The sequence below is a fragment of the Agelaius phoeniceus genome, chromosome 36 (genome assembly GCF_051311805.1).
Source record: "Agelaius phoeniceus isolate bAgePho1 chromosome 36, bAgePho1.hap1, whole genome shotgun sequence".
NCBI classification, from domain to species: domain Eukaryota; kingdom Metazoa; phylum Chordata; class Aves; order Passeriformes; family Icteridae; genus Agelaius; species Agelaius phoeniceus.
The window spans coordinates 567,667-594,909 of NC_135300.1; the positions used below are offsets into that span (position 1 = coordinate 567,667).

The 27,243-nt window shown below is 55.8% G+C and overlaps 3 protein-coding genes and 2 long non-coding RNA genes across 7 annotated transcripts; 1 reads left to right on the forward strand and 4 right to left on the reverse strand.

Moving 5' to 3' along the window:
• Positions 1-630: 630 nt before the first annotated feature.
• HNRNPL (heterogeneous nuclear ribonucleoprotein L) lies at positions 631-18,176 on the reverse strand. 2 transcript variants are annotated; one of them, XM_077192907.1, is made up of 14 exons: positions 17,893-18,176; positions 17,040-17,158; positions 16,145-16,382; positions 15,232-15,317; positions 14,366-14,462; positions 13,837-13,909; positions 8,300-8,371; positions 5,604-5,899; positions 4,150-4,271; positions 3,325-3,526; positions 2,282-2,339; positions 1,837-1,932; positions 920-1,006; positions 631-877 (listed from the first exon to the last, which is right to left on the reverse strand). In XM_077192907.1, the coding sequence occupies exons 1-13, from the start codon at positions 18,127-18,129 to the stop codon at positions 948-950; spliced, it is 1,755 nt and encodes a 584-aa protein (XP_077049022.1). In that variant the 5' UTR covers positions 18,130-18,176; the 3' UTR covers positions 631-877; positions 920-947. The 2 variants fall into 2 exon arrangements, with proteins under 2 accessions (XP_077049022.1, XP_054509852.1); XM_054653877.2 differs by having other exon boundaries at positions 631-1,006.
• LOC143696504 (uncharacterized) lies at positions 8,776-13,806 on the reverse strand. The gene is made up of 3 exons (XM_077192909.1): positions 12,350-13,806; positions 10,214-12,266; positions 8,776-10,110 (listed from the first exon to the last, which is right to left on the reverse strand). The coding sequence occupies exons 2-3, from the start codon at positions 10,249-10,251 to the stop codon at positions 8,787-8,789; spliced, it is 1,362 nt and encodes a 453-aa protein (XP_077049024.1). The 5' UTR covers positions 10,252-12,266; positions 12,350-13,806; the 3' UTR covers positions 8,776-8,786.
• A 962-nt stretch (positions 18,177-19,138) lies between the features above and the next one.
• Positions 19,139-27,088, reverse strand: PSMD8 (proteasome 26S subunit, non-ATPase 8). The gene is made up of 7 exons (XM_077192847.1): positions 26,744-27,088; positions 25,937-26,009; positions 25,279-25,381; positions 24,208-24,373; positions 22,396-22,496; positions 21,102-21,213; positions 19,139-19,914 (listed from the first exon to the last, which is right to left on the reverse strand). Exons 1-7 carry the CDS (start codon positions 27,071-27,073, stop codon positions 19,777-19,779), a joined length of 1,023 nt encoding a protein of 340 aa, XP_077048962.1. The 5' UTR covers positions 27,074-27,088; the 3' UTR covers positions 19,139-19,776.
• Positions 22,527-23,886, reverse strand: LOC143696470 (uncharacterized). 2 transcript variants are annotated; one of them, XR_013185924.1, is made up of 3 exons: positions 23,787-23,886; positions 23,069-23,191; positions 22,527-23,006 (listed from the first exon to the last, which is right to left on the reverse strand). It is a non-coding gene; the product is annotated as an uncharacterized LOC143696470 (long non-coding RNA). The 2 variants fall into 2 exon arrangements; XR_013185923.1 differs by having other exon boundaries at positions 22,999-23,068; positions 23,129-23,191.
• Positions 23,723-24,211, forward strand: LOC143696471 (uncharacterized). The gene is made up of 3 exons (XR_013185925.1): positions 23,723-23,819; positions 23,879-23,998; positions 24,069-24,211. It is a non-coding gene; the product is annotated as an uncharacterized LOC143696471 (long non-coding RNA).
• Positions 27,089-27,243: the final 155 nt, after the last annotated feature.

The window sequence follows — 27,243 nt, forward strand, 5'->3', positions numbered from 1 at the left end:
CAAACCTCCCAAATTCTCCCCAAAACCCTGAACCCCCCAAAATCTTCCCAAAAATTCCAAATCCCGCCAAAACCTCCCAAATCCCACCCAAAATCCCCCGCCCCAAAAAAAAACCAATTTCCAAAATCCCCAAAACTTCTCAAATTCTCCCCGAAGAAACCTTGAAACCCCCAAAATCATCCCGAAAATCCCAAATTCCCCCCAAACCCCACAAATTCTCGGTGTTTTTGTTTCCCAAACAAGAACTTTATTGGGGGGGATTTTGGGGGGGCTCCGACCCCTTCTCCTTAAAAATGGGGGGGGGAGGGGGGGGGGGGCTGCACCCCCTCAGCCTTAAAAAAAAAATGGGGGGGCCCTGGGGGGGCTATGGGGGGGTCCCAAGGGGATTTCTGAGGGTCCCAGGGGTGATCCTGGGGGTCCCTGGGAGATCTTTGGGGGTCCCAAGAGGATCCAGGGCTGATCCCGGGGGTCCCAGAGGGGTCATGGGGGTCCTGGGGGGGTCCAGGGCTGATTTTGGGGGTCCCCAGGGTCCATTTGGGTTCCATGGGGAGATCTTGGGGGTCCCTGGGGAGATCTTGGGGGTCCAGGGCAAATCCTGGGGATCTCCAGGGGGGTCCTGGGGGTCCCAGAGGGTCCCCAGGGGGATCCCAGGGTCCCTGTGGGTTCCCAGGGCTGATCCTGGGGGTCCCTGGGGGGATCCTGGGTCATCCTGGGGGACTCGAGGGGTCCCTGGGCTGATCCTGGGGGTCCCCGGGTTGATTTTGGGGTCCCTGGGAGACCCAGGGTTGATTTTGGGGGTCCCGGGGTTGATCCTGGGGGTCCCTGGGCAGATCCCGGGGGTCCCCGGGCTGATCCTGGGGGTCCCGGGGTTGATTTTGGGGTCCCCGGGGTTGATTTTGGGGTCCCAGGGCTGATCCTGGGGGTCCCCGGGTTGATTTTGGGGTCCCTTATGAGGCGTGCTGGGCCGTGGAGAAGCAGAGCTTGAGCGTGTAGGGGTAGGGCCCATCTGGGGGGGACAGAAATGGGGGGGTCAGGGGGGTGTGGGACCCCCCAGGAACCCCAAATTCTCCCCTGACCCCCCAAAACAACCCCAAAATCCCCCCCAGGACCCCTCCCCAAACCCCAGGACCCCCCAAACCCCCCCAAGCCCCTTCCTCACCCCCCAAATGCCCCCAAATCCCCCCCAAATCCCCTCCCCAACCCCCTCCCCAACCCCTCAGGATCCCTCCCCAGACCCCCCAAGCCCCTTCCTCACCCCCCAAACCCCCCCCAAAAACCCCCAAACCCCCTCCCCAGCCCCTCAGGAGGGTGAGGATGAAGAGGAGGAGGAAGAGGAGAATGAAAAGGAGGAAGAGGAGGAGGAGGAGGAGGAGGAGGATGAAGAGAATGACGGGGAGGAAGAGGAGGATGAGGTTGAGGAAGAGGAGGAGGAGGATGAAGGGCAGGATGGGGAGGGGGCTGGGAGGACGAGGCAGAGGATGAGGATGAGGATGAGGATGAGGATGAGGATGAGGATGAGGATGAGGATGAAGGTGAGGATGAGGATGAGGATGAGGCAGAGGCAGAGGCAGAGGATGAGGATGAGGCAGAGGATGAAGATGAGGATGAGGCAGAGGATGAAGATGAGGATGAGGCAGAGGATGAGGATGAGGCAGAGGATGAAGATGAGGATGAAAATGAGGATGAAGATGATGAGGATGAGGATGAAGATGAGGATGAGGCAGAGGATGAGGATGAGGATGAAGATGAGGATGAGGATGAGGATAAAGATGAAGATGAGGATGAAGATGATGAGGATGAGGATGAGGCAGAGGATGAAGATGAGGATGAACTCACTGGGGTTCTTCATCTGGAAGTGGTTGAGGAACCCGAGCGTCTCCAGGGCGTCGCTCTTGGAGTCCCACTCGAGCAGCCCCGAGGAGCTGCGCTCGCCTGGGGTCACACAGGGGTCATGGGGTCACACAGGGGTCACACAGGGGTCACCCAGGGGTCACACGGGGGTCACGGGTCCTTCCTGACCCCCCCAAGAACCCAAATCCCCCCTGACCCCCCAAAACCCCCAAACCCCACCCTGACTCCCCCAAATCTCCCCTGATCCCCCCAAGCCCCTTCCTCATCCCCCAAATCCCCCTCAAACCCCACCCTGACCCCCCAAAATCCCCCCCAAGTCCCCCCAATCCCCCCCAAATCCCCCCAAACCCCACCCTGACCCCCCCAATCCCCCCCAAATCCCCCCAAACCCCACCCTGACCCCCCAAATCCCCCCAATTTCCCCACTCACTCTTGCCAGAGAACACCTTGACCGAGGACGGGCGCTTGACCCCGAGCTCGTCACAGATCTGGGGGGAAAAAACGGGGAGGGGGCACAAAGGGGTCAGGGGGAGATTTGGGAAGGTTTTTTGGGGGGATTTGGGGGCCCTGGGGAAGGGCTTGGGGGTTTTTGGGAGGGTTCAGGATTAGAGTTTGGGGATTTTTGGGGGGGTTTTGGGGGTTTTTGGGGGGGTCAGGATGGGAGTTTGGGGGGGGTTCAGGATGGGAGTTTGGGGGGGTTCAGGATGGGAGTTTGGGGGTTTTTGGGGGTCCAGAATTGGAGTTTGGGGGTTTTTGGGGGGGTTTGGGGGTTTTGGGGGGGGTCAGGAGGGGTTTGGGGGTTTTGGATTGGGGTTTGTGGATTTTTGGGGTGGTCAGGATGGGATTTTGGGGGGGTGTTTGGGGGCTTAGGCCGGGGACGATGTCAAGGCCCAGGGACAGGGATGGCCAAGAGGAGGAGGAAGAGGAGGAGGAAGAGGAGGAGGAAGAGGAGGAGGAAGAGAAGGACCAAGAGGAGGAAGAGAAGGAAGAGGAGGAGGAAGAGGAGGAGAAAGAGGAGGAGGAAGAGAAGAACCAAGAGGAGGAAGAGGACGAGGAAGAGAAGGACAAAGAGGAGAAGGACCAAGAGGAGGAGGAAGAGAAGGACAAAGAGGAGGAAGAGGAGGAGGAAGAGAAGGACCAAGAGGAGAAGGACCAAGAGGAGGAAGAGAAGGAGGAGGAGGAGGAGGAAGAGAAGGACCAAGAGGAGGAAGAGGAGGAAGAGAAGGACCAAGAGGAGGAAGAGGAGGAAGAGAAGGACCAAGAGGAGGAAGAGGAGGAAGAGAAGGACCAAGAGAAGGACCAAGAGGAGAAGGACCAAGAGGAGGAGGAAGAGGAGGAAGAGAAGGACCAAGAGGAGAAGGACCAAGAGGAGGAGGAAGAGGAGGAAGAGAAGGACCAAGAGGACCAAGAGGAGGAGGAGGGCGGGGACGAAAGCTTTGGCGAGGATGAGGCCGAGGCCGAAGGCAGCCTGACCTCATAGAAGTTGTCCTCGGTGACGTCCAGGGGCGCGTTGAAGAAGTGCAGGACGTTGCTGGGGTGCTGGATGCGGTTCTTGGCCGCCTGCTCGGGCGTGGAGAAGCGATTGTTGCGGGAACCGCTGAAATCCTTGTAGCTGCAGGAGCCGTCCTCCAGCCCGTAGGACTGGCCTGGCATGATGGCGTGCTGCTTGGAGACACTGCAGGGGGAAAATGGGGCAAAAATGGGGGGAAATGGTGAAAAAATGGGAAAAAAACGGGTCAGGAAACCCCAAAAATCATCAAAATCCACCCCAAAAATCCCCATGAACCCCACAGGAGCCGTCCTCCAGCCCATAGGACTGGCCCGGCATGATGGCTGCTGCTTGGAGACACTGCAGGGGGAAAATGGGGGGAAATGGTGAAAAAATGGGAAAAAACGGTGAAAAAATGGGTCAGAAAACCCCAAAAATCACCAAAATCCACCCTAAAAATCTCTGGGGGAAAAAGCGGGTGAGAAAACCCCAAAAATCCACCCCAAAACACCCTGAAAATCCACCCCAAAAATCACCATAAACCCCGAAAATGACTCGGGGACCCTCAAAATCACTCAGGGACTCCCCAGGGATCTCCAAAAATTCCCCAAATTGCCCCAAAAAGCCCCCAAATGCCCACCAGACGTTGAGTTTCTGGCTGAACATGAAGTTGCTGTTGAGGTGGGTGATGGCAGAGATGGGGTTGAGACCCCTCAAAACCCCCCCCAAAATCACACAGGGACCCCCCAAAATGACCCCAAACACCCCAAAATGACCCCAAAAAGCCCCAAAACGCCCCAAATGCCCACCAGACGTTGAGTTTCTGGCCGAACATGAAGTTGTTGTTGAGGTGGGTGATGGCTCTGTCCACGGCGTAGCCATCGGCCATCTCCACCATGGCCGCGCCCGGCTTGCTCTTCATGAACTTCACCTGCACACACGGGACACGTGACACGTGTGTGACATGTGTGTGACATGTGGGACATGGGACAGGGACAGTGGGACAGGTGAGGGACAGTGGGACAGGTGAGGGGACAGGGACAGGCCTGGCTTGCTCTTCATGAACTTCACCTGCACACACGGGACACGTGACATGTGTGTGACATGTGGGACATGGGACAGGGACAGGTGAGGGACAGGTGAGATGGGACAGGGACAGGGACAGGGACAGGTGAGGGGACAGTGGCCACACCCGGCTTGCTCTTCATGAACTTCACCTGTACACACGGGACATGTGACATGTGTGTGACATGTGGGACATGTGTGACATGGGACAGGGAGGGACAGTGGGACAGGTGAGGGACAGTGGGACAGGTGAGGGGACAGAGGCCAGGCCTGCCTTGCTCTTCATGAACTTCACCTGTACACACGGGACACGTGACACGTGTGTGACATGTGGGACATGGGACAGGGACAGCTGGGACAGGTGAGGGACAGTGGGACAGGTGAGGGGACAGGGACAGCTGGGACAGGTGAGGGACAGTGGCCAGGCCTGGCTTGCTCTTCATGAACTTCACCTGCACACACGGGACACGTGACACGTGTGTGACATGTGGGACATGGGACAGGGACAGTGGGACAGGTGAGGGACAGTGGGACAGGTGAGGGGACAAGGACAGCTGGGACAGGTGAGGGACAAGGACAGGGACAGGGACAGACGAGGGATCTCCTGCAGGAACCCCAAACCCCACTGGGGACCCCCTAAACACCCCTAATTTCCCTTTAGGACCCCCCAGGACCCCTTAAGGACCCCCCAAATCCCCCTAATTTCCCTTTAGGACCCCCCAAACCCCCTCTGGGACCCCTGCCCACCTTCTCAACATTCCCATAGAGGCAGAAGACGTTGAAGACCCTGTCACAGTTCATCTTGGCCTGGTCCAGCCCCACTGCGGACCCCCCAAACACCCCTAATTTCCCTTTGGGACCCCCCAAATCCCACTCAGGACCCCTGCCCACCTTCTCCACGTTGCCATAGAGGCAGAAGACGTTGAAGACGCGGTCGCAGCTCATCTTGGCCTGGTCCAGCCCCCCCAAATCCCACTGCAGACCCCCCAAATCCCCTCAAAACCCCCCAAATCCCACTCAGGACCCCTGCCCACCTTCTCAACATTCCCATAGAGGCAGAAGACGTTGAAGACCCTGTCGCAGTTCATCTTGGCCTGGTCCAGCCCCACTGGGGACCCCCCAAACACCCCTAATTTCCCTTTGGGACCCCCCAGGACCCCTTTGGGACCCCCCAGACCCACTCAGGACCCCTGCCCACCTTCTCCACATTCCCATAGAGGCAGAAGACGTTGAAGACCCTGTCACAGTTCATCTTGGCCTGGTCCAGCCCGTACACCATCAGCACGGGTGAGTCGGCGTGGGGGCCGTAGTCGGGGGGCGGCGGCGGCGGCGGGGGGGGGTGCCCGTACTGGGGCCCGTAACGGCCGGGACCCCTCCGGTGCCCCCCCCCCACCGGGGGAGGGCCCATGCGCCGCCCCTCGTAATGGGGGGGAGGGGGCCCGTAGCCCTCGTCGTGGTGGTAGTGGCCGTGGTGGTAACCGCCATGGGGACCGCCTGAAATGGGGGGGAACATGGGGTGAGACCCCCGAAATATGGGGAGAGAGACCCCTGAGATGGGGGAGAGAGACCCTAAATGGGGGAGAGACCCCCATGGTGATAGGAGACCCCAAATGTGGGGAGGGGGCCCGTAGCCCTCGTCGTGGTGGTAGTGGCCGTGGTGGTAACCGCCGTGGGGACCACCTGGAATGGGGGGGAACATGGGGTGAGACCCCTGAAATGTGGGGAGGGGGCTTGCAGCCCTTGCTGTGGTATGGCTGTGGTGGTAACCGCCGTGGGGACCACCTGGAATGGGGAGAAACAGGGGTGAGACCCCCAAAATGTGGGGAGAGAGACCCCTGAAATGGGGGAGAGAGACCCCTGAAATGGGGGGGAAAAGAGACCCTAAATGGGGGGAGAGAGACCCTAAATGGGGGAGAGACCCCAAATGTGGGGAGGGGGCCCGTAGCCCTCGTCGTGGTGGTAGTGGCCGTGGTGGTAACCGCCGTGGGGACCGCCTGAAATGGGGGGGAACATGGGGTGAGACCCCTGAAATGTGGGGGAAAAGAGACCCTAAATAGGGTGAGAGAGACCCCAAATGTGGGGAGGGGCTTGCAGCCCTTGTCATGGTAGTGGCCGTGGTGGTAACCACCGTGGGGACCACCTGGAATGGGGGGAGAGAGACCCCTGAAATGGGGGAGAGAGACCCCTGAAATGGGGGGGAAAAGAGACCCTAAATGGGGGGAGAGAGACCCTAAATGGGGGAGAGACCCCCATGGTGATAGGAGACCCCAAATGTGGGGAGGGGGCCCGTAGCCCTCGTCGTGGTGGTAGTGGCCATGGTGGTAACCGCCGTGGGGACCACCTGAAATGGGGGAAAAACAGGGGTGAGACCCCTGAAATGTGGGGAGAGACCCCCAAAATGTGGGGAGGGGGCTTGCAGCCCTTGTCACGGTAGTGGCCGTGGTGGTAACCGCCGTGGGGACCACCTGAAACGGGGGGGAACATGGGGTGAGACCCCCGAAATGGGGGGGAAAAGAGACCCTAAATAGGGTGAGAGAGACCCCTAATGTGGGGAGGGGGCTTGCAGCCCTTGCTGTGGTACGGCCGTGGTGGTAACCGCTGTGGGGACCACCTGGAATGGGGGGAGAGAGACCCCCGAAATGGGGGAGAGAGACCCTAAATGGGGGGAGAGAGACCCCTGAAATGGGGGGGAAAGAGACCCCAAATGGGGGGAGAGAGACCCCAAATGGGGGGAGAGAGACCCTAAATGGGGGGAGAGAGACCCCAAATGGGGGAGAGAGAGCCCAAATGTGGGGAGACAGATCCCTGAAATGGGGGAGAGACCCCCATGGTGATAGGAGACCCCAAATGTGGGGAGGGGGCTTGCAGCCCTTGCTGTGGTATGGCCGTGGTGGTAACCGCCGTGGGGACCACCTGGAATGGGGGGAAAGAGACCCTAAATGGGGGGAGAGAGACCCCCGAAATGGGGGAGAGACCCCCATGGTGATAGGAGACCCAAAAACAGAGAGAGACCCCCATGGTGATAGGAGACCCCAAATGTGGGGAGGGGGCCTGCAGCCCTTGTCATGGTAGTGGCCGTGGTGGTAACCGCTGTGGGGACCGCCTGAAACGGGGGAAAAGAGACCCCAAATGGGGGGAGAGGGACCCCTGAAATGGGGGAGAGACCCCCATGGGGTCAGGGGGATCCCCAATGTGGGGAGGGGGCTTGCAGCCCTTGCTGTGGTGGTGGCGACTGTGGGGAGCACCTTGGGAGGGAACAGCCCAGAATGAGGGGGGCCAGAGACCCCCAAATCCTGACAGGGGGCACAGCAATGGGGCAGAGGAGGAGAATGAGACCCCAGACCCCCCAATCTGCCCCCAGCCCCCCAAACCTCTCCCAAGCCCCCCAGATTTCCTGCCAGCCTCCCCAAACCCCCCCAAACCTGCCCCAAATGAGCCCCAGTGCCCCCCAAACCTCCCTTCAGCCCTCCCAAAGGCCCCCCCAAACCTGCCCCAGTGCCCCCAAACCTCCCCCTAGCCCCCTCTAAGCCCCCCAAACTATAAAGGCCCCCCCAAACCTGCCCCAAATGAGCCCCCAGGCCCTCCAAACCTCCCGTAACCCCCCCAAACCTCCCCCTAGCCCCCCAAACCTGCCCCAAATGAGCCCCCAGGCCCCCCAAACCTCCCGTAACCCCCCCAAACCTGCCCCTAGCCCCCCCAAACCTTCTCCCAGACCCCCAAACCTGCTCTAACCGTGCCCCCCAGCCCCCTAAACCTCTCCCAGGCCCCCCCAAAGCTGCCCCAAATGAGCTCCCAGCCCCCCCAAACCTCCCCCTAGCCCCCCCAAAGCCCCCCCAAATCCCCCCCAGTCCGCCCCGTTGGCGCCCCCCGGTGGCGCCCCCTGCCGTTCCGTACCGTACTCGGCCGGGTGGTCGCCCAGCAGGGGCGGCTGCCGCTGCCGCTTGTTGGGGTTCCCTCCGGGCTCTCCTGAGGGGGGGGCACAGCTGGGGTCACAACCCCCCCAAAATCCCCCCAAAGAACCTGGGTACCCCCCCCCCAGACCCATCAATCAGCACAGAGATGGTAATTACACCGCTCATCGTTAATTGGGGATGTTAATGAACCCACCCCCCCGACACCCAGGGCACTGGGACATGGATGAGGGGGGTCAGGATTGAAGCCAGGGTTGGGTTCAGAACTCAACGTTTTGGTCAAATCCTCCCCTCTCCTGGAGCTTTGGAGGTTTTGGGTTGAGAAGAGGAGGAAAAGGGCAAGAAGAGAGAAAAAGGGGCTACTTACAGATCCTGGGGGGGCAAAAAAGTCCTTTGGGCCCCTCCTGGGGGGCTCCTCTTACCCACGGCTGCTCCCAGCGCGCCCCGGGCCCTGCGGCACAGGGCGAGAGTCACCAAAGGGCCCCAAACGGCCCCAAAACGGCCCCGAAACGGGGCCTGGGCACCCCGGGCTGCCCCGGGCACGGGGCTGGTCCTGGAGTGTTCTGGAATGTTCCTGAGGGTGCTCTTGGAGTGTTCTGGAATGTTCCTGAGGGTGCTCTTGGAATGTTCCTGAGGGTGCTCTTGGAGTGTTCCTGGAGTGTTCTGGAATGTTCCTGAGGGTGCTCTTGGAGTGTTCCTGGAGGTGTTTCTGGAATGTTCCTGAGGGTGTTCTTGGAGTGTTCTGGAATGTTCCTGAGGAGCTCCTGGGTGTTCTGGAATGTTCCTGAGGGTGTTCTTGGAGTGTTCTGGAATGTTCCTGGAGTGTTCTGGAATGTTCCTGAGGTGGTCCTGGAGTGTTCTGGAATGTTCCTGAGGGTGTTCTTGGAGTGTTCTGGAATGTTCCTGAGGGTGCTCTTGGAATGTTCTGGAATGTTCCTGAGGAGCTCCTGGAGGTGTTTCTGGAATGTTCCTGAGGGTGTTCTTGGAATGTTCCTGGAGTGTTCTGGAATGTTCCTGAGGAGCTCCTGGAGGTGTTTCTGGAATGTTTCTGAGGAGCTCCTGGGGTGCTCTGGAGTGTTCCTGAGGGTGTTCCTGGAATGTTTCTGGAGGTGTTGCTGGAGGTGTTTCTGGAATGTTCTTTGCAATGCTCCTGGGGTGGTCCTGGAGGTGTTTCTGGAATGTTCCTGGGGGGCTGTTCTTGGAAGTGTTTCTGGAATGTTCCTTAGATGTTCCTGGAACGTTTCTGGAACATTCCTGGGAGTGTTCTTGGGGTTCTGGAATGTTCCTGGGGTGGTCCTGGAGTGTTCCTTAGGGTGTTGCTGAAGGTGTTTCTGGAATGTTCCTTGGAATGTTCCTGGAATGCTCCAGGGGTGTTTTTGGAGTATTGCTGGAATGTTCTTGGGGTGTTCCTGGAATACGCTTTGGAGTGTTGCTGGAATGTTCCTGGGGGTATCCTTGGAACATTCCTGGAGGTGTTCCAGGAATGCTCCTTGGGGTGTTTCTGGAATGTTCTTGAAGGTGTTTCTAGAATGTTCCTTGGGGTGTTGCTGGAACGTTTCCTGGGGTGTTTTTGGGGTATTGCTGGAATGTTCTTGGGGGTGTCCTTGGAACATTCCTGGAGGTGTTCCAGGAATGCTCCTTGGCGTGTTTCTGGGGTGTTGCTGGAATGTTCCTTGGGGTGTTCCTTGGCATGTTTCTGGAATGTTCCTTATGGTGTTGCTGGAACGTTTCCTGGGGTGTTCTTGAAGGTGTTCCAGGAATGTTCCTTGGGGTGTTGCTGGAATGTTCTTGAAGGTGTTGCTGGAATGTTCTTGAAGGTGTTTCTGGGGTGTTCCTTGAATGTTCCTTGGGGTGTTTCTGGAATGTTCTTGAAGGTGTTGCTAGAATGTTCTTGAAGGTGTTTCTGGAATGTTCCTTGGGGTGTCCTTGGAACATTCCTGGAGGTGTTCCAGGAATGTTCCTTGGGGTGTTCCTGGGGGTGTTTCTGGAATGTTCCTGGGGGTGTTCCTGGAATGTTCTTGAAGGTGTTCCTGGAATGCTCCTTGGGGCTTTGAGCCCAGATCTGGTGGGTTTGGGGTTCTGGGGAGGTGTCGGCACCTTGGGGATGCTCAGGAGAGCTCCTGAAAGCACCAAAAAGGGCCTTGGGTGGTCCTAAAACCACTGAGATTGTGGTGGGGGATGAAGAAGAACTCCTGGAAACACCAAACTGAGGAATGGAAGGAGAGGAGTTCCTAAAACCCCCAAAACTGAGTCACGGGGGAGAAGAGAGCTCCTAAAAACCCTGGGGTTTGGTCTCCCAAGTGAGAGAATTCCAAAAACCACCAAAAATGGCCTTGGGAGGTCAAGTGTGGTGAGGAAATTCCTAAAAAACCCCAAGGAAATGGTCTGGGAAGGGAGAGAATTCCTAAAAACCACCAGAATCAGGTCTTGGAAATGAGAGAATTCCTAAAAACCATCGAGTTTTGTGCCTTGGAAATGAGAGAATTCCTAAAAACCATCAAAATCAGGTCTTGGAAATGAGAGAATTCCTAAAAACCATCGAGTTTTGTGCCTTGGAAATGAGAGAATTCCCATGAAGTGCTCTTGGGTTGTGTTGATGTTGAGAGAATTCCTAAACTCACCCAAACTGTGCCTTGGAAAATGAGAGAATTCCTAAAAAATGTTCTTGGAGTGAGCTGATGTTGTTGAAATCCTAAAAAGCATCGGGTTTGTGTCTTGGAAGTGAAAGAATTCTTAAAAACGCTCTTGGGTTGCGTCCATGTTGCTGAAATCCTAAAAACCATCAAAGATTTGTGCCTTGGAAATGAGAGAATTCCCATGAAATGCTCCTGGGTTGTGTTGATGTTGAAAGAATTCCCAAAAACCTCTGAGTTTGTGTCTTGGAAATGAGAGAATTCCTACAAAAACATTCTTGGGTTGTGTTGATGTTGCTGAAACTCCTAAAAACTGAGTTTTGTGCCTTGGAAATGAGAGAATTCCCATGAAATGCTCTTGGGATGTGTTGATGTTGAGAGAATTCCTAAAATTCACCCAAACTGTGCCTTGGAAGTGCCAAAATTCCCATGAAATGCTCCTGGGTTGTGTTGATGGTGAGAGAATTCCCAAAAACCACCGAGTTTTGTGCCTTGGAAGTGAAAGAATTCCTAAAAAACGTTCCTGGGATGTGTCCATGTTGCTGAAATCCTAAAATTGCCCCAAATTGTGCCTTGGAAGTGAGAGAATTCCCATGAAATGTTCTGGGATGTGTTGATGTTGGAAGAATTCCCAAAAATCTCTGAGGTTTGTGCCTTGGAAATGAGAGAATTCCTACAAAAAAGTTCTTGAGTTGTGTCCATGTTGCTGAAATCCTAAAACCCACCAGGTTTTGTGCCTTGGAAATGAGAGAATTCCTAAAAAATATTCTTGGGATGTGTTGATGTTGCTGAAATCCTAAAAACCATCAAGATTTGTGCCTTGGAAGTGAGAGAATTCCTAAAAAATGCTCTTGGGTTGTGTTGATGAAATCCTAAATTCCACCCAAACTGTGCCTTGGAAGTGCCACAATTCCCATGAAATGCTCCTGGGTTGTGTTGATGTTGAGACAATTCCCAAAAAACCTCTTAGTTTGTGTCTTGGAAATGAGAGAATTCCTAAAAAATGTTCTTGGGATGTGTTGATGTTGCTGAAATCCTAAAATTCCACCAAAACTGCGGCTTGGAAGTGCCAAGATTTCCATGAAATGCTCTTGGGTTGTGTTGATGTTGAGAGAATTCCTAAAAATTCACCCAAACTGTGCCTTGGAAATGAGAGAATTCCCATGAAATGCTCCTGGGTTGTGTTGATGTTGAGAGAATTCCCAAAAACCTCTGAGTTTGTGCCTTGGAAATGGGAGAATTCCTAAAAAGATCAGAATGTTCTTGGACTGTGTCTTGGTATGTTGCTGGAATTCCTAAATTCCACCCAAACTGTGCCTTGGAAATGAGAGAATTCCCATGAAATGCTCTTGGAGTGTGTTGATGTTGCTGAAATTCCTAAAAACCACCAAGTTTTGTGCCTTGGAAGTGCCAAAATTCCCATGAAATGCTCCTGGGTTGTGCAGAAATTCCTAAAATTGCCCCAAATTGTGCCTTGGAAATGAGAGAATTCCCATGAAATGCTCTTGGGTTTGTGTTGATGTTGCTGAAATCCTAAAAATCACCAAGTTTTGTGCCTTGGAAATAAGAGAATTCCCATGAAATGCTCTTGGGTTTGTGTTGATGTTGCTGAAATCCTAAAAACCACCAGGTTTTGTGCCTTGGAAATGAGAGAATTCCCATGAAATGCTCCTGGGTTGTGTTGATGTTGCTGAAATTCCTAAAAATCACAAGGTTTGTGCCTTGGAAATGAGAGAATTCCCATGAAATGCTCTTGGGTTTGTGTTGATGTTGCTGAAATTCCTAAAAATCACAAGGTTTGTGCCTTGGAAATGAGAGAATTCCCATGAAATGCTCTTGGGTTTGTGTTGATGTTGCTGAAATTCCTAAAAATGACAAGGTTTGGGCCTTGGAAATGAGAGAATTCCCATGAAATGCTCCTGGGTTTGTGTTGATGTTGCTGAAATTCCTAAATTCCACCTGAGCTGTGCCTTGGGAGTGCCAGAATTCCTAAAACCAAAAATGTTCCTGGGATGTGTCCATGTTGAGAGAATTCCCAAACACCACCGAGTTTTGTGCCTTGGAAGTGAATGAATTCCTAAGAAATGCTCCTGGATTTGTGCTGATGTTGCTGAAATTCCTAAATTTTCCCCCAAACTGTGCCTTGGGAAAGGGAGAATTCCTACAAATTCCTTGTTCTGTGGCCGCGCGTCCCTCGCCGGGGGCTCCTGCTGCTGCTGCTGGTGTTGGGGACTTTTTTTGGGTTTTTTGGGGGTTTTTCTGGTGTTTTTTTCTCCTGGATTTTTGGTTTTGGGGGGGTTGCTTGAGCCCCCCCCCAGTGTGGTGGGAGGAGGATGAGGAGGAGGAGGAGGAAGAGGCTGAATCTGCCCGGGATGGGCGCGGAGCCGGCGAAGGACAAACCCCCCCCTCAGCCCCAAATTTTGGGAAATATTCCCCAATTTTGGGAAAGACCCCCCCAGTTTTTGAGAAGGACTCCCCAGTTTGGGAAGGATCCCTGGACTCTCCCCATTCTGGGAAAGATCCCCCCAGATTTTGGGAAAGATCCCCCCCAGTTTTAGGAAAGGACTCCTGGGACCTCCCAATTTTGGGAAACAATCCCTAATTTTGGCAAGGATCCCAGGGACCTCCCTTTTTTGGGAAAGATCCCCCAATTTTTGGGAAGGACTCCTGGAACCCCCAATTTTGGGAAAGACTCCTGGGACCCCTCCAATTTTGGAAGGACCTCTGGAACCCCCCCAATTTTAGGAAAAACCCCAGGGGTTTTTTGGGTGGCACCTCCCAATTTTGGAAAGGTTAATCCCCCCTTTCCAAAGCCCCCAAATTCCAGGAATTCTCCCCAGTTTCCAGCCCTCCCTCCCTCCCTGAGGCTGAGGCTGCCGTGCCGTACCTGTCCCGCTCAGGTTGGGGTTGGTGTAGTCCCAGGTGTCCTGGTCATTCTTGAACACGTTCAGGCGGCTGGGCTGGGGGGGCAGGGGGGTTGGCACCTGCCCAGGTGTGCCCAGGTACCCCCAGGTGTGCCCAGGTACCCCCAGGTGTGTCCCCAGGTACCCCCAGGTGTGCCCAGGTACCCCCAGGTGTGTGCCCAGGTACCCCCAAGTGTGTCCCCAGGTGTGCCCAGGTACCTCCAGGTGTGCCCAGGTGTCCCCCAGATGTGTCCCCAGGTACCCCCAGGTGTGTCCCAGGTACCCCCAGGTGTCCCCAGATATGTCCCCAGGTACCCCCAGGTGTGCCCCCAGGTGTCCCCACGTGTTTCAGGTGTGTCCCCAGGTACATCCCCAGGTACCCGCCCGTGTTCCCAGGTACATCCCCATGTGTCCCAGGTGTGCCCAGGTGTGTCTCCAGGTGCCCCCAGCTGTCCCCAGGTGTGTTCCTATGTGTCCCCAGGTACGTCCCCAGGTGTCCCCAGGTGTGCCCACCTTGGCGTACTCGATCTTGAGGGTGCAGCACCCTGAGTAGATGTCGGCGCCGTTGAGCGAGGCCTTGGCGCGCTGGGCGCTCTGCACCGAGTCAAACGTGGCCCAGTCAAGGAAACCAAACTGGGATTGGGATCTGGGGCAATTCCTGAGGGGTTTGGGGCAATTCCTGATGGGATTTGGGATTGGGGTTGAGCGAGGCCTTGGCACGCTGGGCGCTCTGCACTGAGTCAAACGTGGCCCAGTCAAGGAAACCAAACTGGGATTGGGATCTGGGGCAATGCCTGAAGGATTTGGGGCAATTCCCGAGGGATTTGGGGCAATTCCTGAGGGATTTGGGGCAATTCCTGAGGGGATTTGGGACTGGGGTTGAGCGAGGCCTTGGCGCGCTGGGCACTCTGCACTGAGTCAAACGTGGCCCAGTCAAGGAAACCAAACTGGGACTGGGATTTGGGGCAATTCCTGATGGACTCAGGGCAATTCCAATGGGATTTGGGATTGGGGCAATTCCTGAGGAATTTGGGATTGAGGGAATTCCTGATGGAACCTGGAATTCCCAACGGGATTTGGGACTGGGGCAATTCCCAATGGAATCTGGGGAATTTCCAATGGGATTTGGGAGTGGGGCAATTCCCGAGGCAATGTGGGCATTTCCTGCCTGCATTCAGGGAATTCCCGATGGGATCCAGGGAATTTTGGGACCCCAGAGGGGCTGGGACTCAGGGACAGCCTCGCTCTGAGCCAGGCGGGGCCACCTGGGCTGTTCTGGTGACCTCGGATCCCTTTGATCCCCATTCCTGGGGGCACTGGGATTTCGGGGATCCCCCCCAAACCCCCAGTGCAGGTTTGGGGTGCTGTGTGTGGGATATTCCACCATGGCCTGCACGCCGTTCTTGCGGAAGATGACGATCCTCTGCACCGGCCCGCAGGGGTTGCAGATGGTGTAGAGCACGTCCTGGGGGGAAAGGGGGGTCAGGGGCACCCCAAAACACACACGGGACCCCAAAAATACAGCCCAGGACCCAAAGATACAGCCTAGGACCCCCAAACCCATCTGGGACCCCAAAAACCCACACAGGACCCCAAAAATACAGCCCAGTACCCAAAGATACAGCCTAGAACCCCAAACCCATCTGGGACCCCAAAAATACAGCCCAAGACCCTAAACACCCACCTTGGATGCCAAAAACCAACCTGAGACCCCAAAAACCAACCTGAGAGCCCCAAAATGAAGCTAGGACACCCCAAACCCACCGTGGTGATGGAGTAGATGGGGTTGAGGATGGTGAAGAGCAGCACGTTGGTGGTGACCCCAATAAAACCCCAAACCCCAGCCCTGCTCACCGTGGGGATGGAGTAGATGGGGTTGAGGATGGTGAAGAGCAGCACGTTGGTGGTGACCCCAATAAACCCAAATAAACCCCAATAAACCCCAATAAAACCCCAAACCCCAGCCCTGCTCACCGTGGTGATGGAGTAGATGGGGTTGAGGATGGTGAGGAGCAGCACGTTGGTGGTGACCCCAATAAACCCCAATAAAACCCCAAACCCCAGCCCTGCTCACCGTGGTGATGGAGTAGATGGGGTTGAGGATGGTGAAGAGCAGCACGTTGGTGGTGACCCCAATAAACCCCAATAAAACCCCAAACCCCAGCCCCGCTCACCGTGGGGATGGAGTAGATGGGGTTGAGGATGGTGAGGAGCAGCACGTTGGTGGTGACCCCAAACCCCAATAAAACTCCAACAAACCCCAATAAAACCCCAAACCCCAGCCCTGCTCACCGTGGTGATGGAGTAGATGGGGTTGAGGATGGTGAAGAGCAGCACGTTGTTGACGCCGCGCGCGTCGTCGCTGTCCCCTGGCCGTGAGATCTTCTGGCTGGTGGAGTAGTTGACGAAGGCCGGGTGCCCAGCGAAGTAGATCTGGTTGTCGGCCGCGTAGTTGACGGCATTGCAGGCGCCCAGGATGTCCTCGAACTCCACCAGGGCCTGGCGCTTCTTCGGCATCACCACCACGTAGCTGGGACAGGGGGGACATGGTCAGCGTGGTGGTGTCACCCCACGGTGTCACCAACCCCTGACATCATTCCCACGTAGCTGGGACGGGGGGACACGGTCAGCGTGGTGGTGTCACCCCATGGTGTCACCTCATGGTGTCACCAACCCCTGACATCACCACCATGTAGCTGGGACAGGGGGGACATAGTCAGTGTGGTGGTGTCACCCCATGGTGTCACCAACCCCTGACATCATTCCCACGTAGCTGGGACGGGGGGACATGGTCAGTGTGGTGGTGTCACCCCATGGTGTCACCAACCCCTGACATCACCACCACGTAGCTGGGACAGGGGGGACACGGTCAGGGTGGTGGTGTCACCCCATGGTGTCACCAACTCCTGACATCACCACCACGTAGCTGGGACAGGGGGGACACGGTCAGCGTGGTGGTGTCACCCCATGGTGTCACCACTCCCGTGTCCCTAGCACACTGTCCCCAGTGTCCCCATCCCAGTGTCCCCACTGTCCCCCCAGTGTCCCCAGTACACTATCCCCACTGTCCCCCCAGTGTCCCCAGCACACTGTCCCCAGTGTCCCCATCCCAGTGTCCCCAGTACCCCCAGTGTCCCCAGCACACTGTCCCCAGTGTCTCCACCCCAGTGTCCCCCCCGTCTCCCACCTGATGGGCCCGAACTCCTGCAGCGCCTCCACCAGGTCGGCCTCCACGATGCCGTCGATGAGGCCGCGGATGTGAACCACGGGCGACGCCGGCGTCTTGTGCGGGTCCTCGTAGTTCTCCTGGGGACAGCCAAGGTTTGGGGACACTGCCAATTTATCTTTGCCCCCACATTTATCTCCAATGCTTACCCCAAGATTTCCCCCCTCAATATCTGCCCCCTCAGAAATCTTTTATTCTTCTTCAGTACTTACCCCCATCTATTTATTCCCTCAAACATCTTTTTCCATTCCTCCGTACTTACCCCCCAATATTTATCCCTCAACGTTTACTTCCTCAAACAGTATCTCCTCAGTATTTACCCCGCAATATTTATTCTCTCAGAACAAATTTTTTATTTCCTCTCAATATTTACACTCTCAAGGGAGATCTTTTACTCTCTTCAGTATTTACCCTCCAATATTTACCCCTCAGACGGGATCTTTTCCCCCCCTCAGCTCTTCCCGCCATGTTTGTCCCCTCAGAACTTCCCTCCCCACATTTTCCCCCCTCACACAAACTTCTTTCCCCCCCTCAGCTTCTCCTAAGCCCCCTCAGCCCTTCTCTCAATTTCTGCCCCCTCACAGGAGCTCTTTTACCCCCCTCAGCCCTTCCCGCCATTTTTGCCCCCTCACAGGAGCTCTTTTACCCCCCCTCAGCCCTTCCCGCCATTTTTGCCCCCTCGCAGGAGCTCTTTTACCCCCCTCAGCTCCTGCCGCCGTATTTACCCCCCTCACAGCGTTTTTCCCCCCCTCAAGGAGCTGTTCTGCCCCCGCTGCCCACACCAAACCCCTTCCCCGCTTTCCCCCGTTCTCACCGATCCTCCCGCTCCGGCCCCGCCGCCCGCGCCCCCCGGCCCGCCAGGCCCATGAGGCGGCGCCTCCGCGCTCTCGGTTTTCAGGCGTTTTGGGGCTCTCCCGCCTTCGCCGCCGCCACCGCCGCCATAATATCGGCCCGAACCGCCGCCGCCGCCGCCCGTAGCCATCTTCCCCATGTCGGCTCCGCGTCCGCCACCTTCAGCACCCTGAGGGCCGCGCCACCGCCGCCGCGACATGGCGCCCCGCTCCGCGGTCCCGCCCACGACACGCCCCCATTGGCCCGCCCACGCGTCAATCAAGGCGGTCCGCGCATCCCATTGGCTGACGCCGTTCCCGCCACACCCGCGAGGCCGCACGCCGTTGTGATTTGCCGGGTCGCAGAAAAAAGCCCCGCGCCTATTGATCGGCTGAACTGCCCATCAATGCAATCCTGAGAATACCATTGGTCGTCGCGCGCAACGGTCCGCCCGCCCACCGCGCTGATTGGAGGCGCCGTTGCCTGTCAGGGCGAGGCTCCGCCCTTCTTCTTGTGCATCCCGCAGATCCCGCCTCCCTCTTCCCACAGCGCCTTTCGGCCGCGGCGCCCCCGCCATTGCCGCCACAAGACGTCGATCAACCTCATCCAGCCACCATTGGCTCATCTCGAGGAGCCCCGGCCTCTGCTCTCGCCCACCGGGCATGCCCCTCACTCATTGGCTGAGCTGCATGTCAATCAACGCCCACTCCCTCAGCGCCGCGCTCTGATTGGTCGATTTGCTCACATTTTTGTTTGTGATTGGCCAGCGCGTGTGGGACGTTCCCCGCTCCTCAGTGCAGGAGCTACTGGGAGGGCACTGGCGGTGACTGGGAGCAACTGGGAGGGCATGGGGGGGTAACTGGGAGCACTGGGCCTCCCAGCCTCAAGGGGGCGCACTCCCTCCTCACCTCACCTCAGCCCCGCCCCCTAGAACGCTCATTGGCTACACGCCTCGCGGCTCCAACCAATCATCGCTCTCCTCTCATTCCCGCCATCCAATCATCTCAGCCCTTTCATTCACGCCGGCCACACGAGCGCGCCTTTTTTGCTGCGGAAGTGCCTCGACCAATCAGCGTGAGGGGCGGGAGCCCCCAGCCAATCAGGAGAGGTGGGCGGGGTTTTACCCTGCGGAGTTGGCACCGCCCCCTCCCCAATTCGGGGGTCCCGGAGCCCCCTTAGGAACGAAACGGCCCCAAAATGGCCCCAAAATGACCCCAAAACCGCCTCACTCCGGCTCCAGCGCTTTATTGGAACAACATTTTGGGGTTTGCATTTTTGGGGAGGGGGCTCAGCCCCCCGGTTCTGCCCAAAAAGGGGGTGTGGGGAGGGGGGGATCGCCAATCCCCCCACAAAAGAACCTTTAAATTGTGAAACCTCCCGAAAATGAGGGGAAATGGGAGTTAAAAGGGGGATTTGGGGGTGTTTGGGGAGGTCTGAGGGGGTTTTTGGGGTTCCCACATGAAGACTCCCCCCAAAAATGTGACAAAATTGAAGAGAAAATGGGAATAAATGGGGATTTTGGGGGTCCTGGGGGTTTCAGAGAGCATCAAGACCTCTCCAAAGCCCCTTTTAAATATTTAACCACACCCCAAAAAATACTTCAACCCCCCAAAAAAACCACAATAAAATAAAACAAATAAGGAGAATAAACGGGGTTTTGGGGAGATTTCGGAGGCGTTAACACAGAAAAGGCCCAAATAATCTTTAACCACTTAAACTCCCTCCAAAAAAAAACCACTTTAAACGTTGGAGAACCCCCCAAAAAAACGCGAAAAAAGGCAGAAAAATCGCAGAAAAAAGGCAGAAAAAATGGGGAAAAAAAGGGAAAAAAAGGGAATAAAGGGGGAATGAGGGAGTTTTGTGTTTTTCAGACGATCATCTCCAGCTGCCGGGCGTACTCGATGACCTGCGTGGCCAATTCCGTGGAGGGGATCGGGGGGTCCTCGGCCTTCTGCTGCCGCCCCCCAAAGCTGTAATAGTTGGAGGGGCCCAGCACCCAGCCCCGCTGGGAAAACAGGGGAAAATGGGGTTAAAAGGGGGAAAAATGGGGTTAAAAGGGGAAAAATGGGGTTAAAAGGGGGAAAAAAGGGGGAAAATGGGGTTAAAATGGGGGAAAATGGGGTTAAAAGGGGAAAAATGGGGTTAAAAGGGGAAAAATGGGGTTAAAAGGGAGGAAATGGGGTTAAAAGGGGGAAAAAGGGGTTAAAAGGGGGAAAAATGGGGTTAAAAGGGAGAAAAAAGGGGTTAAAAAAGGGGGAAAAGGGGTTAAAAGGGGGAAGAAGGGGTTTGGGGTGGGTATAGGGGGGATTTGGGGGAACTGGAGGGGTTTAGAGGGGTTAGGGGTGGATATTGGGGTGGATATTTAAAGGGGTGGAAATTGGGGGAGGATTTGGGGGAATTTAGGGGGATTGGAAGAAGTTAAAGGGGATTTGGGGTGGACATTGGGGTCTTGGGGTGGATATTAGGGCTTTTGGGGAAGGTTAGAAGGGGATTTGGGGGCTTTCAGTCAATTTTGGGGGTGTTTCAGGACGTTTTTGGGGGGTATTTCAGGGTGGTTTTGGGGTATTTCAGGGGGTCTTGGGGGTGTTTCAGACTGGTTTTGGGGTATTTTGGGGTGTTTTTCAGGGTATTCCAGGGTGTTTTTTGGGTGTTTCAGACCGGTTTTGGGGCATTCCAGCCCGTTTTTGAGCCATTTTGGGGTGTTTCAGGGGGTATTTCGGGGTGTTTCAGGGGGTGTTTCAGGGGCTATTTCGGGGTGTTTCAGGGGGTATTTTGGGGTGTTTCAGGGGCTATTTCGGGGTGTTTCAGGGGGTATTTTGGGGTGTTTCAGGGGGTATTTCAGGGGCTATTTCGGGATGTTTCAGGGGGTATTTCAGGGTGTTTCGGGGGGTATTTCGGGGTGTTTCAGGGGGTATTTCAGGGGGTATTTTGGGGTGTTTCGGGGTGTTTCAGGGGGTATTTCAGGGGGTATTTCGGGGTGTTTCTGGGGGTGTTTCAGGGGCTACTTCAGGGTGTTTCGGGGGCTATTTTGGGGTGTTTCAGGGGCTATTTCAGGGTGTATTTTGGGGTGTTTCAGGGGCTATTTCAGGGTGTTTCAGGGTGTATTTTGGGGTGTTTCAGGGGCTATTTCAGGGTGTATTTTGGGCTGTTTCAGGGAGTATTTTGGGGTGTATTTCGGGATGTTTCTGGTACCTTCTTGGCATAGTCGGTCATCTTGCGGGGCGAGCTGAAGAACAGGATCCGCGCGGCCTCGGGGAACAGGATCCGCTCGTAGGCGGCCTCGATGCAGCCCGCGATCTCATCCCTGCAGTGGGGGAAATTTGGGGGGTTTCAGGGGGATTTTGGGGGGTTTCAGGGGGATTTTGGGGGGTTTCAGGGGGATTTGGGAGGATTTTGGGGGCTTTGAAGGGGAAATTAGGGAGTTTTGGGGGGGTTTTGGGGCCATATTGGAGGTTTGTGGCCTCAATGCCGCCTGCGATCTCATCCCTGCAATGGGGGAAATTCGGGGGGGTTCAGGGGGATTTGGGGGGGTTCAGGGAATTTGGGGGTTTTAGGGGGATTTTGGGGGGTTTCAGGGGGATCTGGGGGATTTCGGGGGGATTTTGGGGGCTTTGAAGGGGAAATTAGGGAGTTTTGGGGGGGTTTTGGGGCCATATTGGGGGGTTTGTGGCCTGGATGCAGCCCGTGATCTTGTCCTTGCAATGGGGAAATTCGGGGCCTTTTGGGGGGGTTCAGGGGGATTTTGGGGGGGTTCAGGGGGATTTTGGGGGGTTCAGGGGGATTTTGGGGGGTTTGAAGGGGAAATTGGGGAGTTTTGGGGCCATGTTGGGGGTTTGTGGCCTTTATGCAGCCCGTGATCTCATCCTTGCAATGGGGAAATTCAGGGCCTTTTGGGGGGGTTTCAGGGAATTTGGGGGGTTTGAAGGGGAAATTGGGGATTTTTTGGGGGTTTTGGGGCCATATTGGAGTTTGTGGCCTGGATTCCGCCCACGATCTCGTCCCTGGGGAGGATTTTGGGGGATATTGGGGGGTTTGAGGGGGAAACTGGGGAATTTTGGGGGGCTTGAGGGGGGGATATTGAGGGGTTTGAAGGAGAAATTGGGGAATTTTGGGAGTTTTCAGGGGGATATTGAGGGGTCTGAGGGTCTCGGAGGGGATTTTGGGGGAATTTTGGGGTGTTATGGGGGGGATTTTTGGGGATTTGAGGGGGAAATTGATGGGGTTCTGAGGAAGATTGGGGGATTTAGGGGAGGGGAAAAGGGGTTTGGGGTGAGTTTAGGGGATTTTGGGGTGAGTTTAGGGGATTTTGGGGTGAGTTTAGGGGGTTTGGGGTGAGTTTAGGGGGTTTGGGGTGAGTTTAGGGGATTTGGGGTGAGTTTAGGGGATTTTGGGGGTGAGTTTAGGGGATTTGGGGGTGAGTTTAGGGGATTTTGGGGGTGAGTTTAGGGATTTTGGGGTGAGTTTAGGGGATTTTGGGGTCCCTGACCTGATGGTGTCCAGCAGGATGTCGATGAAGAAGGTGTAACTCTCTGCTGGGATGTTGCCCTTGGCCAGGAACACTTTGTTGTAGCTGCCCTCCATCAGGTACTGGGGACAAAACAGCAAAAAACGGGGTGAAACAGCAAAAAATGGGGGAAAATACCACAAAAATGGGATAAACACCAAAAAATGGGGTAAAACACCACAAAAATGGGGTAAAACATCCCAGAAATGGAATAGAAAACTCTGGGAATTGTGTAAAACACCCACAAATGAGCAAAACCTCCCCAAAAAATGGGATAGAACACGCCAAAAATGGGGTAGGAAACCCCAAAATGGAGCAAAACCACCCCAAAATGGGGCAAAACAACGGGAAAATGGAAAAATGGGATGCGAGACTGAAAAAGTGCAGTAAAAACACCCAAAAAGGGTCAGAACCCCCCAAAATTGCACGGGAACGTCCCCAGACCCGCACAGGACCCGGCCCCGGATCCCAGCCTCAACTTCAGCCCCAAATCGACCCAAAAATCCCAAAAATGCCCCAAAATCCACCCCACAGCTGCTCCAGGGACACCGGGTGAGGATGAAGAGGTTCCTAAATCCCCTATTCCCCCATACCTGCTCCAGTGACACCGGGTGAGGATGAAGAGGTTCCTAAATCCCCTAATCATGCCCCATACCTGTTCCAATGACACCGGGTGCCGGATGAAGAGGTTCCCATGTTCCTAAATCCCCCATACCTGTTCCAGTGACACCGGGTGCCGGATGAAGAGGTTCCTAAATCCCCTAATCAATCCCCGTACCTGTTCCAATGACACCGGGTGCCGGATGAAGAGGTTCCCATGTTCCTAAATCCCCCATACGTGCTCCAGTGACACCGGGTGAGGATGAAGAGGTTCCTAAATCCCCCATACCTGCTCTAACGACACCGGGTGCCGGATGAAGAGGTTCCTAAATCCCCTATTCCCCCATACCTGCTCCAGTGACACTGGGTGCCGGATGAAGAGGTTCCTAAATCCCCTAATCCCCCATACCTGCTCCAGTGACACCGGGTGCCGAATGAAGAGGTTCCCATGTTCCTAAATCCCCTATTCCCCCGTACCTGCTCCAGTGACACCGGGTGCCGGATGAAGAGGTTGCCATGTTCCTAAATCCCCTAATCAATCCCCCATACCTGCTCCAGTGACACCGGGTGCCGGATGAAGAGGTTGCCATGTTCCTAAATCCCCCATACCTGTTCTAACGACACCGGGTGCCGGATGAAGAGGTTCCTAAATCCCCCATGCCTGTTCCAGTGACACCGGGTGCCGGATGAAGAGGTTCCTAAATCCCCCATACCTGCTCCAATGACACCGGGTGCCGGATGAAGAGGTTCCCATGTTCCTAAATCCCCCATACCTGTTCCAATGACACCGGGTGCCGGATGAAGAGGTTCCTAAATCCCCTAATCCCCCGTACCTGCTCCAATGACACCGGGTGAGGATGAAGAGGTTCCTAAATCCCCCATACCTGTTCCAGTGACACCGGGTGCCGGATGAAGAGGTTCCCATGTTCCTAAATCCCCTATTCCCCCATACCTGCTCCAGTGACACCGGGTGCCGGATGAAGAGGTTCCCATGTTCCTAAATCCCCTAATAATCCCCCGTACCTGCTCCAGTGACACCGGGTGAGGATGAAGAGGTTCCTAAATCCCCCATACCTGCTCCAATGACACCGGGTGCCGGATGAAGAGGTTCCTAAATCCCCCATACCTGCTCTAACGACACCGGGTGCCGGATGAAGAGGTTGTCATGTTCCTAAATCCCCTAATCCCCCATACCTGTTCCAACGACACCGGGTGCCGGATGAAGAGGTTGCCCTGGATGTCGGGGGCCGGCAGCCGCTCCAGCTCCGTGTGGAACTCGGCCACGCGGTTCTGGGACAGCAGGAACAGCAGGTTCAGCCCCAGCAGTTGGTGCCGCGACGCCGACTCCGGCAGCTCCTCCCTGAGGGGGGGGTTCCGGAATGTTCCCGATGTGGTCCATGAGGTTCCGGAAGGTTCTGAGCCTGTCCCGGAACCCCCTGGGCCTCCCACCCCACCCCAACTGGGGCAGCTCCTCCCTGAGGGGTTCCAGAACGTTCTGAGGGGTTCTGGAATGTTCTGAGGGGTTTCAGAAGGTTCTGAAGGATTCTAGAATGTTCGGGGGGGGGGGGGGTCCAGAAGGTTCTGAGAGATTCCAGAATGATCTGAGGGGGGGTCCAGAATGTTCTGAGGGGGTTCCAGAAGGTTCCGAGGGGACTCCTGAAGGTTCTGAGAGATTCTAGAACATTCTGAGGGGGTTCCAGAATGTTCTGAGGGGGTTCCAGAAGGTTCTGAGGGCTTTCAGAACGTTGACAAGTTCTAGAACGTTCTGAGGGGGTTCCAGAAGGTTCTGAGGGCTTTCAGAACGTTGACAAGTTCTAGAACGTTCTGAGGGGGCTCCAGAACGTTCTGAGCGGGTTCCAGAATGTTCTGAGGGGGTTCCAGAACATTCTGAGAGATTCCAGAAGGTTCTGAGGGGGTTTCAGAAGGTTCTGAGGGGTTCCAGAAGGTTCTGAGGGGGTTCCAGAAGGTTCCAGAAGGTTCTGAGCCCCCCCCAAATCCCACCCAGACCCCCCCAAATTTCACCCAAACCTTCTCCAAACCCCAAATTCCCAATTTTTTTTTTCCCCCCATTTCCCAAGGGATATTTTGGAGACTGGGGCTCAGTGGAGCATCCTGAGGGAGAAAACTGCCTCCAAAACCCCCTTAAATCCCCCCAAATCTTCCCCAAAATCCCCCAAATTTCATCCGAAATCCCCAAATTTCATCCGAAATCCCCCAAATTTTATCCCAAATGTCCCAAATTTCCCCCAAACCCCCCAGACTCACTTGTAGTCGAAGTAGTAGCACTTGAGCTGAGCCATGTAACGCTCAAAGGAGGGGATGTCCTTCCTCAGGATGCTCCACTGCGCCCCAATCTCCAAAATATCCCCTGAAAATGGGAAAAAACGGGGAAAAAATGGGAAAAAATGGGAATTTGGGGTTTGGAAAAGGTCTGGGTGAAATTTGGGGGGATTTGGGGGGGGATTTAAAGGGGTTTTGGGGGCATTTTGGGGAATTTTTGGGGGCATTTTCTGGGGTATTTGTAGAGGATTTTTGGGGGAGTTTTTGAGAATTTCAAAAAATTTTTGGGGGAGATTTTGGGGGAATTTTGGGGCTATTTTTGGGGTATTTCAGTCCAGTTTTGGGAGGGATTTTTGGGTATTTTGGTCCATTTTTGGAAGAGATTTTTAGGGTATATTGGTCCATTTTTGGGAGTGATTTTTGAGGTATTTTGGTCCATTATTTGGGGAAAATTTTGGGGCATTTTGGTCCATTTTTGGGGTTATTTTGCAGGGTATTTTGGTCCATTTCAGGGGGCATTTCTGGGAGATTTTGGGCCATTTTTGGGAGGGATTTTTGGAATATTTTGGGGGATTTTGGGGGGGTTTAGAGAGATTTTTGGGGGCATTTTGGGCAGATTTTTGGGGCATTTTTGGGCACTCACGGGCCAGGATCAGCTGCTGCTTGGTCATGGCCGAGCCGGAGGTGGGGAGGAAGTTCAGGTCCAGCAGAGCCACCTGGGGAGATTTTGGGGGATCCCGATGGAATTTGGGGGACCCTGGGGGGGGTCTCGGTGCCCCCCCCACCCCAGTTCATGAAAGATTCAGCGTTAATTAATGGTTTGGCGTTAATTAATGCCTCGGGGTTAATTGGTGTTTACAGGAAATGACACAAATGAAAGGGTGGGGGTGGGGACACCCCAAAAATTCCGGGAACCCCCAAAAATCCGGGACCCCCCTCAGCCCAGGGACCCCAAATTCTCCTTGAATTGCCCCAAACTCGGGGATCGCTCATCCCCACACCCGTCAGACCCACAAATCCCCTCCAAACCCCCCAAAATACCTCAAAGCCCCCGAAAATCCCCCAAATCACTTCAGGCCCCCCTAAATCCCCGCCAAATCTCCCAAATTCCCCCCAAAATACCCCATATCCCCTTCAACGCCCCTCAAATCCCCCTCAAACCCGCCTAAAAATGCCCCCAAAATCCCTCCGAAACCCCTCAGCCACTCCAAACCCCCTCAGACCCCCCAAAATCCCCCACATCCCCTCAGACCTCCAAAAATCCCCCAATCCCCCCCAAAATCCCCCATATCCCCCTCAAACCGTCCTAAAAATCCCCCAAAAATCTCTCAAAAGTCCCCCAAGCCCCTCAGCCGCTCCAAACCCCCTCAGACCCCCCCCAAATTCCCCCAAATGCCCCCAACAATCCCCCTCAGCCCCCCCAAATTTCCCCCTCAGCCAAGCCCCTCACCTTGAGCCTGCCCAGCGCCTCCCCGCACTTGGCCAGGTTGGGGCTTTTCCGGCCCCACTCTCCCTTCAGCTGCTCGTACAGCCCGGCCGCGGCTCTGAGGCCTCCCCCGGTGCCCACCGGGACCCCCGGGCCCGCCAGGCCCAGCCCGGTTCCCCCCGGGCCCGTCCCGGCCGCGGCGCCGGCCCCGGCCCCGTTCGGCACGGCCATGACTGCGCTGCAACGCGACAGTGCCGCGAGCGCGGCCGCGCTTTGCGCCCCGGGCCCGGCAACGCGGGCGGCGCTTTCCGGCACCTCCCGCCCTCGGCTTCGTCGCCGCGGCAACGCCGCCATTGGCGCCTCCCCCCCGCCCTTTCCGGGTGTCGTGAGGGCGTCGCCATGGCAACCGCGCGCTCCGGGCGGCTGTGCCGCGCCGGGCCGCGGTAACCATGGTAACGCGGCCTGAATGGCGGGCCCCTCTGCTGAGGGGGACCCGCGGGGGTTGGGGGTTCCTGGAGTGATTT